Source organism: Typopeltis vanoorti, chromosome 23 (assembly GCF_054136105.1).
Source record: "Typopeltis vanoorti isolate ZY-2024b chromosome 23, IOZ_Tvanoo_1.0, whole genome shotgun sequence".
Taxonomy (NCBI): Eukaryota; Metazoa; Arthropoda; class Arachnida; order Uropygi; family Thelyphonidae; genus Typopeltis; species Typopeltis vanoorti.
The window spans coordinates 14,571,039-14,591,789 of record NC_143571.1 but is presented as its reverse complement, the minus strand read 5'-3'; the positions used below and the strand labels follow the sequence as shown (position 1 = coordinate 14,591,789).

The following is a 20,751-nucleotide window of genomic DNA, read 5'->3' as shown; positions in this document are numbered from 1 at the left end:
GTAGACATTGATTACAATGAGGCAGTTGATAAATTAGCAAAAGAGGCCAGAGAGCTCAACCAAGAAACTGACATGATAACTCTTGCTGATGCTAATGCACTAGCAAAATCTAAACTAATTCCACTAAAATCAGGGATACACCACCAAATTCCCAAAATCAATGTTGACAGAAAGACCTCCACCATGATAGCAAGACTCTGCAAGAACATATAGAAGCTGCAATAACTGCCCTGATACTGAACTGACACCCACTCACATTTTTACCTGTCCAGCAATTACAGCAGCCTTGCAAGCAATAGACCCTAATCCTGAACAACATCTCTATACGAACAAAATCATTGACGTAGCCAAAGCAGTTCAAGGAGCACATGGAAATATCTAAGACTCTTCAAAGGATGAGACAACAACAAAAGACCTGAATATGATGAGGAATCGTTATTATATAGGCTCAGACTCACTGTGTGCAGTAGCCAGTGCTCACCACAGCAAAAGTCACAGGATACAAACTCTTAACTTGATACACCTGAAAACTTTAAAAAAAGGTGGTGGCACCGTTTTTTTTTTTTTTAAAGATCTTGTATGTCCTTTTTTTTTTTTTTTTTTTTTGTTTAGCTATGCCGTTTGCATGAGCATGTGACTGTACTGTCCAGAAGGTAGACACTCTAAACAAATATGCCTGTGCAACTTGCTGATGTCAGCATCAGTTTGCCCACATGGTACAGGCTAAAAGTAACTAATTAGAGTGTATTAAGGTGGAATGGGTTAGAATAATACTAGAGTGGAGAGAGAGACACTTGAGAAATTACTAAATAAAATAAGTGACAAGTATGATTTATCATATAATTGGTTGTTATAATATATTCAAAAATTAATCACTGTAAAGTAGAAATTCTGAAGCAAAAAAAAAAAGTTTTTGTGCATGAAGTTACTAGGAATGTGAACTCCTTTTTTTGACCAGTGTGCATGTACACGTGTGCACACAGCTTAGGAGGAACTTTAATAAAGATAGGGATTTTTCCTTCTGGAAATTGAAGTTTTTCATCCTGCTACATATAGACAAATCAACCAGAAGACACATACCAAATTTACAGGCAAAAAATTTTTACTATTAGTTGACAATAGATGGCATAGTGTACAAATGTGTGTGTGGGGGGGGGGGGGGGGGGGGGAATTGGGCACTGGATGTGTGCCCTCCAGCAGTGAGTCCCCTGGGAAGTGTAATCTCCCCCCCCACCCCCCAAGCAACTACTCCCTTTATTGAAGTGCATTGTCCCAGTATTCTGGAGAGTCCTGCCTGCTCAAAAGTCTTTCGCCTCTTTAATTCCCCCCCCCACATCAAATTACATTCTAATCATGTGTAATCATAATACCACCATTTAAAAAGAAAAACATTGATGACATCTTTTATTCACCAACAAAGGGAGTAGGCCCTAACCAACTTTTGAAGACTAAAGGAGAGCTACTTTCCCCTATGCCAATCACAGATAGCAGACCCAAGGCTATCAATAATTTTAAAAGGTAATTCTTGCATATTTTCAAAATGATTTTACAGTTAGAAGAATAAAACTGGATTTAATAGTTGTTAAAGAAGTGTAAGCAAGCAATGTTTGGTAAAGTATCTTCATGACTAATCTATTCATGTATATGGAGGCTGTTGACCACATCAAATCCTTCAATATCCCATAATGCGGAAACATTATGGTAAGGAGACTACCATTTGACAGACAGAATGCTGTTCCACAAATCACAAACCCACATCCTCTAATACAAAGGGACCAACCGAGATTACCTCTGGAATTTCTACTCCTCCTCCCTTCCTTGGTCTGACTATTGCTTCTACTCATCTGGTCCAAATGATAAAAACCTTCATCTCCGCCCCCCCCCGCCCCCAGTTCTACAGAAAATCCTCGTCCACATTCCAAGCATTGATTCGGCTGAATCACAAATGCAACAACCGCCATATAGCTGAAGAATTATGGGGAAAAATCCATGCAACCAATTTAACCATATTACAAATAAGTTGTAATAGTTCAATGGTCCTGTTATCATGCTACTGTTATCCTTAAAATAGTATCTTATGAAGTTAAAAATAACTTTTGGTACTTCAAGTTCGTTTTCGAAACTGTAACTTGTTTGTAACTTGCTCTGTTGTGATAGTTAAAAGGCAGCTAAAATTAAAGATGCTCCCTATATAAGAAAAAACAAGTAAACACATTTTATATATATATATATATATATATATATATATATATATATAGAAGCAAACTGACAATCATACAAAGTACTGAAAATTTTAATCTGTTTTCACATTTTGTTTTCTTATATTTTTTAAGATTAAAACTGCTATTATAGCTGCTGCAGTGATGGCACTTGTCAAGGTGACAAATTTGTGTTCCTGGAAAAAAAGAAATAAAGATTAAGTGTAACTGAATTGGATTATCACATGAGTAAAAAAATTAATATGCACTAACTACACACACACAGATTTTTTTTTTTTTTTTTTTTTTTAATGGGACTCCCATCCTTGACAGGTTGTAACCCTATTATATATCAGTATCTGAAAACCTGCTCTAAACATGGAAATTTTTCTAATTCCAACTTCCAATAAGCAAATTGGTGGTTCTTGCTCTGCCTAATGAAATTCATTTATCACCTGGGGGAGCAATATCACACAAGAGGAAAGCCACCAGTGGTGAGCCGCAATAGTCTGTTTTGGGTCTATTGCTGTTTAATTTGTATGTAAATGATATTAGGAAGGGCTTGAATGATAAACAACGTTCTGTAGTTGATGAAAAGTTGGGAGAAGTGCAATGGATGTTGTAGCCTTGAATAGACTTTCTGAATAAGACTACCAGTTCAACATCACAAAGTGTTAGATTTAAAGTTTGGGAAGCACAGATGGGATGCAGAGTATAAGATTAGTGGAGGATATCTTAGAGGAGGTGGGTGAGATGAGGGATCTGGGGTATTGGTGGATAAGGATCTGAAATTTTGGGGACATTTTGCTAAAACTGTGAGGACAACACAGCACATTATGGAAATGATGCAGAAAACACTGACATTTAGGAGTAAGAATGTCATGATTCCACTGTTACACACAAGTTTGATAAGTGGGTTTTCAAAACGATGAAAAGATCTTGGAATAGGTTCAGAGAGAATTGACTAAGGTGGTTTCTGGTCTATGGAATGTAGAGTATGAAAGAAGATTGAAGGAATGCAAATTGCACAGTCTAATGCATATAAGGACAAGGGAGACCTAATCGAGACATAAGTTGGTAAGGGGTTATTACTAGATTAATGTGAATCAGATTTTTCATAGAATGAGTGGAGATAGGGAGAGAACATGAGGCCATTCCTGGAAGCTGAATAAGAAGGGTGCAACCAAAGGAGTGAAGAGTGGGTTTCTTGAATAGAGTTGTGGTTGGTTGAAATGCAATGCCTGGAAGTGTAGCAAGTGCAGAGACAGTGACTGCATTCAAGTCATGGTATGATGAGCTGTGCGTGTGTGTGCATAACTATGATGTTTGTGTAATGAATGACTTCCAGTGATAAGTCATTGATTCCATGGTGGTCTAATAATGATAATACTAATTCAGAGGTGTAGGAAAGCTATGGCATTTGGGCAGTTGTAAGGCTCTAGTGTCAGAAAAGTACATGACATGATAATTTAACAGTTATCAAAACTATCACACTTAAAATGAGCCATAGCCATGAAATTGCCAAGGGAGATGATAACTTATTTACACTACTGAAGACATTCATAAACGCCCATGCAGGCATGGGCGTTTATGAATATCTGCAGTGAAAAAGGAGTGACTGGAGAGTGGCAATGCTATCCCAGCCAATCATCATCATCAAATTCCTGCCATGTACCCTCAAGGGGTGTACGGGATATGAGAGTACTACATGAAAAAAATTACATCATTACTAACTTCCTATCTACAATTTTCCTCCAAATCAGTCTGTTACTTGTCAAAACTCCAACATTATCAGATCTTATATTTCTATCGTCTAAGGCACTTTGTACAGTATCAATCCACCTATATCTTGGTCTTCCTCTGAGTTGTTTTGCTGCCAACCTGGCAGAGAACACTTGTTTTGCTAATCTTTCTTTGCCCATTCTGTTCAAGTGACCATACCACCTGAGATTAGCTCTACTAACGCATTCCTGGATGTTGACAATGTCAAGTTCTTTCCTAATATCCTCGTTTTTAATATGATATTGCCATTGATGCCATCTGTCCACACCTAAAATCTTTCACAGGACTCTCATATCTGTGGTCTCTAGTCTTTGGTCAAGTGTTTTACTTCTGACCCAGCTCTCAGATCCATAAGTTAAAACTGGTTTGAACACTGTCTTGTATACAGCTAATTTAGTGTTCTGACTAATTTCTCTCTTATTCCATATGGATTTATTCAATTGACTTCCTACCATACCAGCTTTGCTGATTCTGTTGTCTGTTTCTATATTTAATTTACCATCTTCAGTAAAAATCGTGCCTAAGTAGCTGAAATGTTTTACATGTTCCACAGGTTCTCCATTCACAACACAGTTGACATTTTCAATGATTCTGCCTATTTTCATTGTCTTTGTATTGCTGACCTTCATACCATATCTATTACAACAGCTATTCAATTTAGTCAGAGAATCTTGCAGACTTGTAGCGGATTTATTTAGAAGTATAACATCATCCGCATAAAGCAAAGAGCTGACATTAACATCTCCAATTTTGATATCAGGTTTAATACCACATTCCTTCATAATATGATCCATATAGATTTGTTTGATTCCTGTTTTCAAACTCTTTCATTTTTTCTTCAATAATGTTTGTGTACTTTAGTCTACAGTTAATATCTGAGAGCTGCTCAACTTTTATTCACTTTAAAACTTTCTTACATGTTATTCTTTTCAATATGAAATTCAATTTTTATTCTGCTGAAGACTAAATATTGATCACTTCCAATTTCAAATCCTCTGTATACTGTGGTGTCCTGCACAAGGGAGAAAACATCACTATCAACAATAACATAGTCAATGAGACTTTTCTTATTCCTTGCCTCTTCTCTCCATGTGTGAATATGTGCACATTTTTATGTTGGAACATGGTGTTAGTAATAACCAGTCCATGTCCTGAGCAGAAATCCAACAGATATTTGCCATTATTATTAGGTTTGCTTTTTTCTCCAAATTTTCCCAAATTATTTTTGTATGTCTCACAATCCTTTCCTTCTCTTCTATTTAGATCCCCTACAAGGACCAATGTTTCCTTTTTCATTGTGTCAGTTGCTTTTTCTAAAGCCTCAAAAAATTCCTCCACTTCTACCTTACCCAACTCAACATCACTAGAGTTAAAGATCGGTACTATCAACATAAGAAGCCTGAATGGCAAAGAAATGGAGCTAGCTCAGGAATTATATAAGTACCAGATCGACATAATAGGGGTGCTTAAGGGTCAAAGCTGTATAACTGAGAGGAGACCTCCACATAGCCTTTAAAGGAATGCGGAGAACCGACCAGGGCTTCTGACCTAATGTCCAATCCTCACCTTCTCGTGGTGCACCCTGTTGGGTATCTACTTTGATACTGAACGAACGAGGATGGGCTAGCAATTTGGGATTTAGCCGACCAAATTGTATTCTTATTGGTTAAACCAAAATAAAAAATGATGGTACAACTTGACAAAATTTCATGCCGGCTGGGGCGTCGCCCGGTTAAACAAGGCCCCCGTTGTTTTCGCCAGGGAACCAGGGCGAACAGCGAAAAGTCAGCTACTGGAACAAATCTGAAAACAAACCCCAACTCAACATCACCAGAGTTAAAGATCGGTACTATCAATGTAAGAAGCCTGAATGGCAAAGAAATGGAGCTAGCTGAGGAATTAGATAAGTACCAGATCGATATAATAGGGGTGACTGAAACAAAAAAGACCAAAACTGGTGAGATCTTTCTGAGCAATAAATACAAAATGTTATATTCAGGCAATGACAATCAAGGAAAAGAAGGAGTAGCCATAGTATTCAAGACAAAATACGTGGCTAATCTTCTTGAATGGCAGTCAGTCTCAAGTAGAGTAATGTGGGCAAATATGAGAATGGGGAACTGGACAATGAGACTTATTTGTGCCTATGGTCCCACAGAAGGTTCCACTAAGGTAGAAGTGGAGGAATTTTTTGAGGCTTTAGAAAAAGCAACTGACACAATGAAAAAAGAAAAGTTGGTCCTTGTTGGGGATCTAAATAGTAGAGTAGGAAATGATTGTGAGACATACAAAAATATTTTGGGAAAATTTGGAGAAAAGAGCAAAGCTAATAATAATGGCAAATATCTGTTGGATTTCTGCTCAGGACATGGACTGGTTATTACTAACACCATGTTCCAACATAAAAATGTGCACAAATTCACATGGAGAGAAGAGGCTAGGAATAAGAAAAGTCTCATTGACTATGTTATTGTTGATAGTGATGTTTTCTCCCTGGTGCAGGACACCAGAGTGTACAGAGGATTTGAAATTGGAAGTGATCACTATTTAGTCTTGAGCAGGATAAAATTGAATTTCATATTGAAAAGAATAACATGTAAGAAAGTTTTAAAGCGAATAAAAGTTGAGCAGCTCTCAGATGTGAACTGTAGACTAAAATACAGAAATATTATTGAAAAGAAAATGAAAGAGTTTGAGAACAGGAATCAAACCTTGGAGATTCAGTGGCAAACTCTGAAGGAAACATTGATTGATTCTGCCAGAGAGGCATGTGGTGAGGTTGTGTGCAAGGATAAAAAAATCAGAACTCCCTGGTGGACACAGGAAGTTAAAGAGGCAGTGAAGGAAAAGAAGAAAGCATATCAAAAGTTCCTGGCAAATAAGTCAGCTTTTACTCTTACAGAATACAGAGACAAATGTAAGAAAGCTAAACAGTGTGTAAAACTAGCTAAACAAAAGTCATGGGAGGACTTTGGCAAGAATATAGAAAATAAATATCAAGAAGGTGGCAAAATATTCTGGAGGTTGTTGAAGAAGCTTAGGAATGGAGGAAAGAGTGCTGTAAAAGGAATTAGAGATGATAAAGGTGAAATGAAAACAGGAGAAAAAGATATCCTTGAAGTATGGAGTAATTACTTTGAAAAACTGCTAAATGAAACAAGCAGTGATGACAGCACTGTGATAAAAAACACTGACCAGGCATGCAGTCAGGAATACATATCCATACTTGAAGTAGAAAAAGCCATCAAAGGCTTGAAATGTGGAAAGGCAGCAGGAGTAGATGATATTCGACCAGAAATGCTGAAGTATGGTGGTATAAGAGTCTTACAGTGGCTGCACTGCATAGTTCAGAAAGCCTGGACAGAGGGACGAATTCCCGATGATTGGAGTAGAGCTCTCATAGTACCCATATATAAAAAGGGAAATAAAACTGAATGTGAGAATTACAGAGGTATTTCCCTACTGAGTGTTCCTGGCAAGATCTATGCAAGTATACTTGAGAAACGGTTGAGAAGAATTGTGGAAGAAAAGCTTGGTGAAGAACAAGCTGGATTCAGGCCAAATAGAGGCTGTCAGGATCAGATCTTCACTTTACGACAAATAGTAGAGAAAGCATGGGAATATAACAAAGATCTGTATTTAAGTTTTGTCGATTTGGAAAAGGCATATGACAAGGTGCCAAGAGAGAAGCTATTCAATACGCTGCAATTATATGGTGTCAATGGGGCATTATATCAAGCAATACTTAGTCTTTATTTGAGTTGTGAGTCAGCAGTTAGAATTGAAGGAAGTACAGGAAGATGGTTTAATGTTAAATCTGGTGTGAGACAAGGATGTACATTATCCCCTCTGTTATTTATTATCTATATGGATCACATTATGAAGGAATGTGGTATTAAACCTGATATCAAAATTGGAGATGTTAATGTCAGCTCTTTGCTTTATGCGGATGATGTTATACTTCTAAATAAATCCGCTACAAGTCTGCAAGATTCTCTGACTAAATTGAATAGCTGTTGTAATAGATATGGTATGAAGGTCAGCAATAAAAAGACAAAGACAATGAAAATAGGCAGAATCATTGAAAATGTCAACTGTGTTGTGAATGGAGAACCTGTGGAACAAGTAAAACATTTCAGCTACTTAGGCACAATTTTTACTGAAGATGGTAAACTAAATATAGAAATAGACAACAGAATCAGCAAAGCTGGTATCGTGGGAAGTCAATTGAATAAATTCATATGGAATAAGAAAGAAATTAGTCGGAACACTAAATTAGCTGTATACAAGACTGTGTTCAAACCAATTTTAACTTATGGATCTGAGAGCTGGGTCAGAAGTAAAACACTTGACCAAAGACTAGAGACCGCAGATATGAGAGTCCTGAGAAAGATTAGAGGCGTGAACAGATGGCATCAATGGCAATATCATATTAAAAATGAGGATATTAGGAAAGAACTTGACATTGTCAGCATCCAGGAATGCGTTAGCAGAGCTAATCTCAGATGGTATGGTCACTTAAATAGAATGGGAGAGGAAAGATTAGCAAAACAAGTATTCTCTGCCAGGTTGGCAGGAAAACGACCCAGAGGAAGACCTAGATATAGGTGGATTGATACGGTACAAAGTGCCTTAGACGATAGAAATATAAGATCTGATAATGTTGGAGTCTTGACAAGTAACAGACTGATTTGGAGGAAAATTGTAGATAGGAAGTTAGTAATGATGTAATTTTTTCATGTAGTACTGTCATATCCTGTACACCCCTTGAGGGTACATGGCAGGAATTTGATGATGATGATGATGATCGACATAATAGGGGTGACTGAAACAAAAAAGACAAAAACTGGTGAGATCTTTCTGAGCAATAAATACAAAATGTTATATTCAGGCAATGACAATCAAGGAAAAGAAGGAGTAGCCATCGTATTCAACACAAAATACGAGGCTAATCTTCTTGAATGGCAGTCAAAAGCTGTATAACTGAGAGGAGACCTCCACATAGCCTTGAAAGGAATGCAGAGAACTGACCAGGGCTTCTGACTTAATGTCCAATCCTCACCTTCTCGTAGTGCACCCTGTTGGGTATCTACTGAGTTACTGAACGAACGAGGATGGGCTGGCAATTTGGGATTTAACCGACCAATTGTATTCTTATTGGTTAAACCAAAATAAAAAATGATGGTATGACATGACAAAATATCCCTGCCAATCAGGATGGTAATCATATACAGGGAATTACTAAGTTATGTTATTAGTACAAATTTTGTGTATGTGATTCAAGTGTTCATTAGTAAATGCTTATGAATTCCATAACTATGATGTTTGCGATTGTCTTTAGTTGGAATGATGAATTTCATCACCTGGAGTGGGACCACCACCCTGCTTATTGGAGACCTGAAGTAGCTTGAAAAGGTTCCATGTTTGGTCTCTAGAGCAGGGTTTCCAGACTATGTGAATATAAATAAAAAAATTACAACAAAAAAAAATTTATATTATATATATATATAAAATCAATAAAAATGGGGAAAAAAATCAAAGCATACACACCATACGAAATATACTATATGTTTACTAATAACCTTGCATGGGTGGGAACCATAAAAGGTGGAAGATGAATTTTGTTATCCAGTATAGGAGATCAATCTGTAGGAAATGAGATATAAGATTATGGTTGAAGCTGCCAAGATGAGAACAGATTTATAGTGTATTTGGAGGGAGAGCATAGGAAAAGGTCCAAAAGTGTTGGATGAGAAATATCTGGTTTTGGTTGGTAGGTTGAATCATTTGCTGTCAGTCATGATGGCAAATGATTCAACTTCCCTTCTGGCTTAATTCTATGAAATTAGAAAGGGCTAAAGTCTCCTATGAATATAATCTTCCTAGATTATCTTTCTAAACTTCCTAGTCACAGGGCAGCTTAGTCGTCTGAATTAAGAAAGAGATAAAGGTAGTAAATGAAAGTCAAAATGAATAAGGAAATCCTGAGCTAGAGAAAATTAAAAAGTGAGGATTCTAGGTTGGATATCCTTTGGCAAAGGATGTCTGATTTAACAAAAGCATGTGTTCTTCCTTTTTTGTAGAATTCATTATACAAGATGTACCTGAGATGGACTGCAGTCATGGAGATGCCATCTTGGGTTTGATTAGGAAAAGCAGATCAGGGTTTTGATGTCTTTAAGTGATGAGGTAGATCATTAAAAATTTGTATAGATGCCTTGGATATGGAAGCGTCTTTTATTAGATAACAGTTGTTATTTGTTTTTTTTTAGTACATTTTCCTCATAATTTTTAATGTATTTTTCATAAATGAGAAATGTCTGTTTCCAAAAATAACAATCACAAAAAGATTTCATTTTTGATAGGAATTTATATACAGGGTGTTCGGGATAAATTTGACATATTTATAATTAATTATATTTTTCCGTAAGTTACATGTATTAACACACACTTCTCTTCATTTAAAAGTTTGGACCCTTCTTCATTCATATACAAGATGTCAGAAAGGATGGATAGCTGGAACCCACCTGAATCATGGAAGAGAATAACTTGTATCATGATGATTCGTGCCCGCCATCAAAATAAGGATATTACGACTGCTGCCCAATGCTCCCTGAATACAGTAAAAACAATCAGGCATGAACTAGAGACTTGCAATGGTGACTACGAGGATGTAGCAAGAAGAAAGATCCCTAGCAGACGATCTGATTGCGTTCGTACAGCAGAATTCCTCGCAAATCTGCAGGAACAGGTGTTGAAGAACCCTGGCATTGGAATTCGGGCTTTGTTCGTGGAGTTGCTAACTGTAGTCAAGCCCTGGATAACAAGGGTAGCCAATGGTAGGCCGTATGTATGGCAGCAGGATTCGGCCCCTTGCCACACCTCTGGGAAAAGTCAAAAATGGTTGTCTGAAAATTTCTACGACTTCACCAGTCCAAATGTTTGGCCTCCAAACTCCCCAGACCTTAACCCCATGGATTATTTTGTATGGGGCGCAGTTGAAAAAGACGCCAATCGCACTTCCAGTAATACAAAAGCCCAGTTAATGGATAAAATTAAAACAGTTTTTGCGGCCCTTCCCAGGGAGACTGTAGCATCAGCTTGTTCGAGGTTCCGAAGCAGAATTGAAGCTGTGATCGATGCTAATGGTGGTTATTTTGAGTAAATCTTGTTGATAGTATTGTAATTAACTCTGCCTGTAATGTTTTTTTGTCAATTCATTAAATTTAATAGATACAAAGAAGATTTTCTTTTTCCTTACGAAACTGTCAAATTTATCCCGAACACCCTGTATATATTCAATCTGCTTGTGTTGAGACTAAGATAGGTCAAGGCACTTCCATTTCACTTGTACATTTTTGAAATTTTGCTAATGTTGGATCTATTTCCAATGTCATACTTTCATCAAGATTTTGCAATATCCTAAACCTTGTGAAATGGTATCTCTATTTCAGCTAGGTTAAAGACCTTGGAAAACAATCACTCAGTAGTTCAACTATTTTCTCCTATGGAAACCCTCCTACTATCTGAACACAAGACAGTCAGCTAGTTTACTCAGGAGAAGATTCAAAGCACCACAAGTTAGCTGTTGTACTAAAGAAAGGTCAGGTAAGATCCTTTCTTGGTTTCAAGTTGCTAAATAACAAGATAGAGATGTAATTCATCTCCCAACTAAAGAGACAATCAATCAAACATACAAATCCCATCCTGCAAATGTATCAATCATGGTGGTTTACAAACCTCTATATACACACAGTCCTGATGATGAAAAGAATTCTACAAAAACTATATAGTCTCTCTCTCTCTCTGTGTGTTAATGCTTAATTCTTCCAATATTTTGTTTTGGTCACTGAGACATCATCAGGGACTACAATGAGACTTGTAATGACACATACACAAAGGCAACTTAGAACTAAATGAAACACATGGATAAAAACTAGAACTATGTGGGGCATACCCTCTGTGGGCAATTGTTGGGGGCCTAGGATGTAAACTGGGATCTCTTTTTAAGATTTATTTTTAAGAATAAGTGATTTTGAACTTAATCTCAATAATGTATGTGCCAAAGAAGATATTTGTGCATGCACTATGATTTCATAATTATATGAACAAATGCAATAAGAGAAAACTAGCAATCATCAAAACAATCGGCATGGTTTTTTTAAAGACTGCTGAATGTCGATGTTAACTATGGGCTATGAATTCATTTTTTACCATCCTCTCTGATAAATTTAAAACATTAATATAATAATACAATCACTGTTTTGTTATTATGCTCTAATTAATTTATATAAAAGATTTTTTTCTATTTCAATGATAAACAAAAATTCAAAATTCTTGGACAATTTTTTTTTAATGATATAGTTTATCTGGCTTCCACCCATGAAAGCTTTTATAAACCTATAATACATCTGTACTGTGGGTGAGCTATGGAATTTTTTTAAAATATTTTTATTAATGTGATATTTTTTCGTACTTTTTTTTACCTGGTTAGGAAACTAAACATGGAACTTTCTCTAGCCACTTCACACCTCCAATAAGTGGGTCAGTGGTCTCAACACAAGGTGATAAAATTCATTTCTCAACTACAATCAATAATAAACATCCATGCACAGTAGGATTTAACCTGCCATCATTTTGATTTTTGAAATCTGATTTCACATAGCTCTAATCACCTGATGACAATATGTAATAGCCAAAGCCTGTGTAAATGGAACTGCTCCATAACCAACCTGTAAGGCTAGAAATCATTTATTTACTAATTAAAATTTTTTATTAGAACTAAAAAATACTGAATAGAAAGCATATCTGAAAATTCTTGAAAGTAAAGATTGCCATAGTTGTAAAATTCTCCTCATATTAGTTACATCAAAGATTATCTTATTTTTTTTATTATTTAATAAGGAACTTAATAATAGTGAATAGATGGCATCAATGGCAGTAGCATATTAAAAATGAGTATTAATATTAGGATAGAAGTTGTCATTCAGGAATTCAGCATTCAGGAATGTGCTAGCTAAACTAATCTCAGGTGGTATGATCACTTAAATAGAAATGGGAGAGGAAAGAGTAGCAAAACAAGTGTTCTTTGACAGTTGGCTGGAAAAAGACCAAGGCACAATCTAGATGGATTGATATAGTAAAAAGTGCCTTAGTAGTGATAATATAACAAATTAATTTGTCTTGACAAATAAGAGATTAATATGGAGTAAAAATGTCAATCAGAAGTTAGTAATGATGTAATTTTTTCATGTAGTGCTATCAAAATATAATGTACACCTCTGAGAGCACATTCCAGGAATTTGATGATGACTTAATGAGACAGAAATTACATATACAATTTTTTTTAAAAATTGCCTTTTATATTATATCAAAATTCGCCACAGTTTTCACAGTAATAACATCCTAACTTACAACAGAATCTGCTAATAACATACCTCTAGATGTCTCATAAAACAAATTCTAAATAACAGACATAACTATATTTGTAAGAATAAAAATTGCTTCAAATGCCTAAGCCCAAAAGAATGCAAATTTTTTTCTAGTCATTAATTAACAGTAATTCCTATATATAATGGAAAGGCATCATAATAAAAAATAAAATAAAATAAAATCAGATAACGTAACAAATCTATTGCTCCCCTGCCTTCATTCCAATTGCAAACAAGAATTTATTTTGGTTATAAATCTATCCACTATATGATTTCTCTACTCTATCCTCTACAGATTTTTCCAGAAAATAATACATTATTGATGCCAAAACTAAATTAGAAACTGATCAAGATGTTTTTCAAAAAAGGCAAACAGTTCATTAATAGCAAAATAATTCCAAAAAAGAAGTTAAAAAAATAACTAACATTATCAGCAGAGCTCATTAAGGGAGCATTACTATCATAAAAAAAAAACACCTGATTATCACCATAAAATCTTAGATGCCATCAACGATTACAACATCATAGAAATTAATTATAGTGGACCTTGCTCCCAATATTATAAAACAAACTGAAACGCATCAGCTCAACGAATAAGATAAATATACCATTTAAAAGGGAAAAAAAAACAGAGAGATTTCCTATATCATCTTCCCACTATTTTTGGTGGGAAGATGATATAGGTGATTTATATATAGATGAAAGATATATAAACCATGCTATCCCATATTCCCAATAATCTCATAAAAACACACAATAGTCCCCTTTATCAAAATTTGTCTCTCAACTAATAAAACGATTATTTAAGAAATGTGAAATTTATGATCAAAACACCAATAAATTTTTATTACTAATTAATAAAACTTCAGGATTTTTTTTTAACATAATGAAAATATTTACAAACAGGTTTTTGGTCTTATTACAGACCGAAACATCAGCAGTCAGCTAATGTTTTGGTCTGTAGGAAGATCCCTCTCTTCCCGTTTCAATGATGTACTAGTAATGAGGATACCACACAAGCTATTTGACTCTTTGAACACCTTAAGCCACAGATTACCATTCTCTATGGAATATGAGAAATAATAATCCATAAACTTTTTAAATTTGAAACTAACAAAATCAGATCATTGCATAAACATTAAAATAGACACCACAAAAATTGGAAATTATTTGCATTTCTCTTCCTCTCATCCTACTGCATACAAAAATCATCATCATCATCAAATTCCTGCCATGTACCCTCAAGGGGTGTACAGGATATGATAGTACTACATGAAAAAAATTACATCATTACTAACTTCCTCTCTACAATTTTCCTCCAAATCAGTCCGTTACTTGTCAAGTCTCCAACATTATCAGATCTTATATTTCTATCGTCTAAGCCACTTTGTACCGTATCAATCCACCTATATCTTGGTCTTCCTCTGGCTCGTTTTGCTGCAAACCTGGCAAAGAACACTTTTTTGCTATATCTTTCTTCGCCCATTCTGTTTAAGTGACCATACCACCTGAGATTAGCTCTTCTAACGCATTCCTGGATGCTGACAATGTCAAGTTCTTTCCTAATATCCTTAATATGATATTGCCATTGATGCCATCTGTTCAGGCTTCTAATCTTTCTCAGAAGTCAAATATCTGTGGTCTCTAGTCTTTGGTCAAGTGTTTTACTTCTGACCCAGCTCTCAGTTCCATAAGTTAAAACTGGTTTGAACACTGTCTTGTATACAGCTAATTTAGTGTTCCGACTAATTTCTCTCTTATTCCAAATGAATTTATTCAATTGACTTCCCACCATACCAGCTTTGCTGATTCTGTTGTCTATTTCTATATTTAATTTACCATCTTCACTAAAAATCGTGCCTAAGTAGCTGAAATGTTTTACTTGTTCCACAGGTTCCCCGTTCACAACACAGTTGACATTTTCAACAATTCTACCTATTTTCAGTGTCTTTGTCTTTTTAATGCTGACCTTCATACCATATCTATTACGACAGTTATTCAATTTAGTCAGGGAATCTTGCAAATTTGTAGCAGATTTATTTGGAAGTATAGCATCGTCCGCATAAAGCAAAGAGCTGACATTAACATCTCCAATTTTGATATCATGTCTAATACCACTTTCCTTCATAATGTGATCCATATAGATAATGAATAACAGAGGGGATAATGTACATCCTTGTCTCACACCAGATTTAACATTAAACCATTTTCCTGTACTTCCTTCAATTCTAACTGCTGACTAACAACTCAAATACAGACTAAGTATTGCTTGATATAATGCCCCATTGACACCATATAACTGCAGCGTATTGAATAGCTTCTCTCTTGGCACCTTGTCATATGCCTTTTCCAAATCGACAAAACTTAAATACAGATCTTTGTTATATTCCCATGCTTTCTCGACTATTTGTCGTAAAGTGAAGATCTGATCCTGACAGCCTCTATTTGGCCTGAATCCAGCTTGTTCTTCACCAAGCTTTTCTTCCACAATTCTTCTCAACCGTTTTTCAAGTATACTTGCATAGATCTTGCCAGGAACACTCAGTAGGGAACTACCTCTGTAATTCTTACATTCAGTTTTATTTCCCTTTTTATATATGGGTACTATGAGAGCTCCACTCCAATCATCGGGAATTCGTCCCTCTGTCCAGGCTTTCTGAACTATGCAGTGCAGCCACTGTAAGACTCTTATACCACCATACTTCAGCATTTCTGGTCGAATATCATCTAGTCCTGCTGCCTTTCCATATTTCAAGCCTTTGATGGCTTTTTCTATTTCAAGCATGGATATGTATTCCTGACTACATGCCCGGGCAGTGTTTTTTATCACTGTGCTGTCATTACTGCTTGTTTCATTTAGCAGTTTTTGCAAAGTAATTACTCCATACTTCAAGGATATCTTTATCTCCCGTTTTCATGTCACCTTTATCATTTCTAACTCCTTTTACAGCACTCTTTCCTCCATATCTAAGCTTATTCAACAACCTCCAGAATATTTTGCCACCTTCTTGATATTTATTTTCAATATTCTTGCAAAGTCCTCCCATGACTTTTGTTTAGCTAGTTTTACACAGTGTTTAGCTTTCTTACATGTGTCTCTGTATTCTCTAAGAGCACAAGTTGACTTATTTGCCAGGAACTTTTGATATGCTTTCTTCTTTTCCTTCACTGCCTCTTTAACTTCCTGTGTCCACCATACCTCTCTAGCTGAATCAATCAGTGCGTTCTTCAAGGCTTGCCACTGAATCTCCAAGGTTTGGATCCTGTTCTCAAACTCTTTCATTTTCTTTTCAATAATCTTTCTGTATTTTAGTCTACAGTTCACATCTGAGAGCTGCTCAACTTTTATTCGCTTTAAAACTTTCTTACATGTTATTCTTTTCAATATGAAATTCAATTTTATCCTGCTCAAGACTAAATAGTGATCACTTCCAATTTCAAATCCGCTGTGCACTCTGGTGTCCTGCACCAGGGAGAAAACATCACTATCAACAATAACATAGTCAATGAGACTTTTCTTATTCCTTGCTTCTTCTTTTCCATGTGAATTTTTGCACATTTTTATGTTGGAACATGGTGTCCAACATAAAAACCAGTCCATGTCCTGAGCAGAAATCCAACAGATATTTGCCATTATTATTAGCTTTGCTCTTTTCTCCAAATTTTCCCAAAATATTTTTTGTATGTCTCACAATCATTTCCTACTCTGCTATTTAGATCCCCAACAAGGACCAACTTTTCATTTTTCATTGTGTCAGTTGTTTTTTCTAAAGCTTCAAAAAATTCCTCCACTTCTACCTTAGTAGAACCTTCTGTGGGACCATAGGCACAAATAAGTCTCATTGTCCATTTCTCCATTCTCATATTTGCCCACATTACTCTACTTGAGACTGACTGCCATTCAAGAAGATTAGCCTCGTATTTTGTGTTGAATACTATGGCTACTCCTTCTTTTCCATGACTGTCATTGCCTGAATATAACATTTTGTATTTATTGCTCAGAAAGATCTCACCAGTTTTTGCCTTTTTTGTTTCAGTCACCCCTATTATGTCGATCTGGTACTTATCCAATTCCTCAGCTAGCTCCATTTCTTTGCCATTCAGGCTTCTTATGTTGATAGTACCGATTTTTAACTTTAACTGGTGATGTTGAGTTGGGTTTGTTTTCAGATTTGTTCCAGTAGCTGACTTTTCGCTGTTCGCCCTGGTTCCCTGGCGAAAACAACGGGGGGCCTTGTTTAACCGGGCGACGCCCCAGCCGGCATGAAATTTTGTCATGTTGTACCATCGTTTTTTTTTATTATTATTTTGGTTTAACCAATAACAATACAATTTGGTCGGCTGAAACCCAAATTGCCAGCCCATCCTCGTTCGTTCAGTATCCAGGTAGATACCAACAGGGTGCACCACGAGAAGGTGAGGATTGGACATTTGGTCAGAAGCCCTGGTCGGTTCTCTGCATTCCTTTAAAGGCTATGTGGAGGTCTCCTCTCAGTTATACAGCTTTGACCCTTAAGCACCCCAAACAAAAATCATACCAATCCAATTAATAATACTTACCAACACTCATTGCCAACCACTGCCTAAAAGCAAGAAATTACAATCCTTAAGGATATTTAAGAATTTAGGGACACAAAACACGTGTTGAAATGATTATTTTACTAATCATTTCTATTTACTAAATAGAGTCAGCATGCCTAAAGCCCAAAATTTGGCTCAGATACATAGATGATATTTTTGCCATTTGGCCCCACAGCCGCGAAGCACTAAATACATTCCTTAGCCACTTGCATCCAATTCACCACTGAAATAGAAAAAAACAACTCTCTTCCATTCCTAGACACACTCATCGCACGTCTTCTCTCAGGCTGTCTCTCCTTCTCAGTCTACCACAAACCTACACACACAGGCCAGTACATACACAAAACTTCTTATCACAACCCAACACAAAAACTAGGGGTCATAAGCAATGTTCCCTCTAAGCTGTGTGCACACGTTTTACAACTGGTACACAAAGCAAAAAATATGCGCACACTAGATTTTCAAGATGAAATTAAAATTTATTAATTAAAGAAGTTCCACTTAAACATTAACCTATAAATTCTTTAAAAAATACGGTAACTCGGCAACGCTCAATCCTATAACCTCGCGTCTTTTATTACATTCTCGAAGTTGCACAAAACTTATAAATTATTAACAGTAACCCTATTTGAGGCTAGCGATTTGATGCCTAGGTGAAAGGGGTGTGGCTTAAATGTGTAATTTTTTAAGTAGCATACAGATTGGCGCACGGTTTGTTTACATCTCAGGCCTGACTCATGGAAAATTCCCAAATGTGATTGGCTGATCAAATTAGTTCAAGATCATGACGAATTAAAACAATGGTTTCATAATTTTAATAAAAATAATTAAATACTTTTAAAAACTTAAATTAGAGTACAATTAAAAATATTGTAGCGTTTCAAAATTCTCTAATTTTAAAAGGACTTTTAAAATAGTAGACTAAATAACATTCATGTACGCGCATTGAGATACAACCAAGTTAATTAAATCTAGCCTCTAGGCATATCTTTTAGCTCTTGTGTTGCTCTCGGCAATGCTTAGTGTTGGTTCAGCTTTTGCCTTGCCAAGTTATTCAGTGAATAGTGTACATTTGTAAATTTACAAAAACAATAAAAAACATTCTCCAAATAACAAAATTGCAAAAAACTGATGCACCATGTCAAATTCAAAGGAAGCAAAAATAAACTGCTAGCTGCTTTAAAAGTGAATGGCTGGATGAAATAGTGAAAACTGCTACGCCAAAAGCTCATGAGTTGATAAACATTCAGCTGTGTGAAATATTTATGTATGATGCTACAATTGGTGTTGTTTGTATTTATTGTCATGATGCAAAGATTGCTGGGGATTTTGCTAATGGGAAGAAGTTTGATGTCACTTGAAAGTTGGACTTTTTGAAACGCCATTTGACAAGTAAAATACATCTGGATGGTGTACACAAACTTAGGCAACAAAACCGTTCATTGCCAGCTACAGTAGTACTGCATATGCCACGTGAAAGTTCAGATGACCGAGAGAGAAAACAATCAAACTCAGAGCAGATTAAAGTTCTTATTGACAGTGTCTTGTTAGTTGTTAAGATGAATAACTCTTTACTTTCAGTTCAACATGTTAATGAACATATGGAAAAATATGTTCAACTCCCAGACAGCTGGCGAAGCAAAAATTATGCATTTGAATTTCTTGAAACAATCAATTTAATTATAATAAATTTAGTTTAATCCTTTATCCAAGTGTGAGCAAACAAAGTTTGCACCTGAAAGTATCTTCAGGACTGGGGTAAGGTGGTACAACACCAGGGCAACTCGTTGCAAAGGTGGAGCAAGCTACCAACACTCCTGTCTCAGTATCTCCTATAATGCAAAACACATCTCCTTGCGGATATGTCTAATGTTATGCATTAAGGGAAGGGCCACTACCCAGACTAGTTTTGACCTTTATTGAGGTCTCTTCAGTGGGAGCCAGGCCCAAGCTGAGATACCAGGCAGAGACCTCAATAAAGGTCAAAACTAGTCTGGGTAGTGGCCCTTCCCTTAATGCATAACATTAGACATATCCGCAAGGAGATGTGTTTTGCATTATAGGAGATACTGAGACAGGAGTGTTGGTAGCTTGCTCCACCTTTGCAACGAGTTGCCCTGGTGTTGTACCACCTTATCCCAGTCCTGAAGATACTTTCAGGTGCAAACTTTGTTTGCTCACTTGGATAAAGGATTAAACTAAATTTATTATACTCTAACCAAGTGAAAAATAAACTTTCAACATCTTTTTCTAAATCCAGAGTAATTTATTAAAAAAGGGTGGCACACCATTTGGCAACTCCTATAGGTAGAGATGACCTGCGAATGCTTCTGCCTGGAATCTCAGCTTGGGCAGCCTGGCTCCCGCTGATGAGACCTCAATATCGACATTGGCAGAATGCAGCGGATTCCAGCGACAGTTCCCAAGAAACCCCCGGCCAAAGGTGGACGTCTACCTCTCAAGAAGATCCAGTTTCAACGGCCCGAAAAGAGAGCTCCATGCTCAGATTCCACAGTAATACCCCGCTTTGGTAAGACCTTTTTTCTTTTTATTGCCTGTTTTATCCGTCTATTCTGGTATCGCTTTGTTTGCGGCGAGGAACACCCAACGTTCCTCGATTTTGCCCTCCCTTACATCCCATTTCTACAGCCAGTAGTCAGGAATTTCTGTAACCATGTCACATTTTTTGCCTAGAACTAGGATGCTCAGTATTGAGCTCACGAAGCCCATAGATCAGTGGGCGTTAGCGAGAGCTCAAA

At 36.3% G+C, this 20,751-nt stretch overlaps 1 protein-coding gene across 2 annotated transcripts in view; it reads right to left on the bottom strand.

The window, feature by feature from the left end:
* Positions 1-2,277: 2,277 nt before the first annotated feature.
* Positions 2,278-20,751, bottom strand: part of LOC150093639 (thioredoxin domain-containing protein) — a 115,022-nt gene continuing 96,548 nt past the window's right edge. For both annotated transcript variants that reach the window (XM_090412834.1, XM_090412833.1), the window contains exon 8: positions 2,278-2,395. In XM_090412834.1, the coding sequence (XP_090268960.1) occupies positions 2,294-2,395 (102 nt within the window). In that variant the 3' untranslated portion in view covers positions 2,278-2,293. The remainder of the gene's footprint in view (positions 2,396-20,751) is intronic.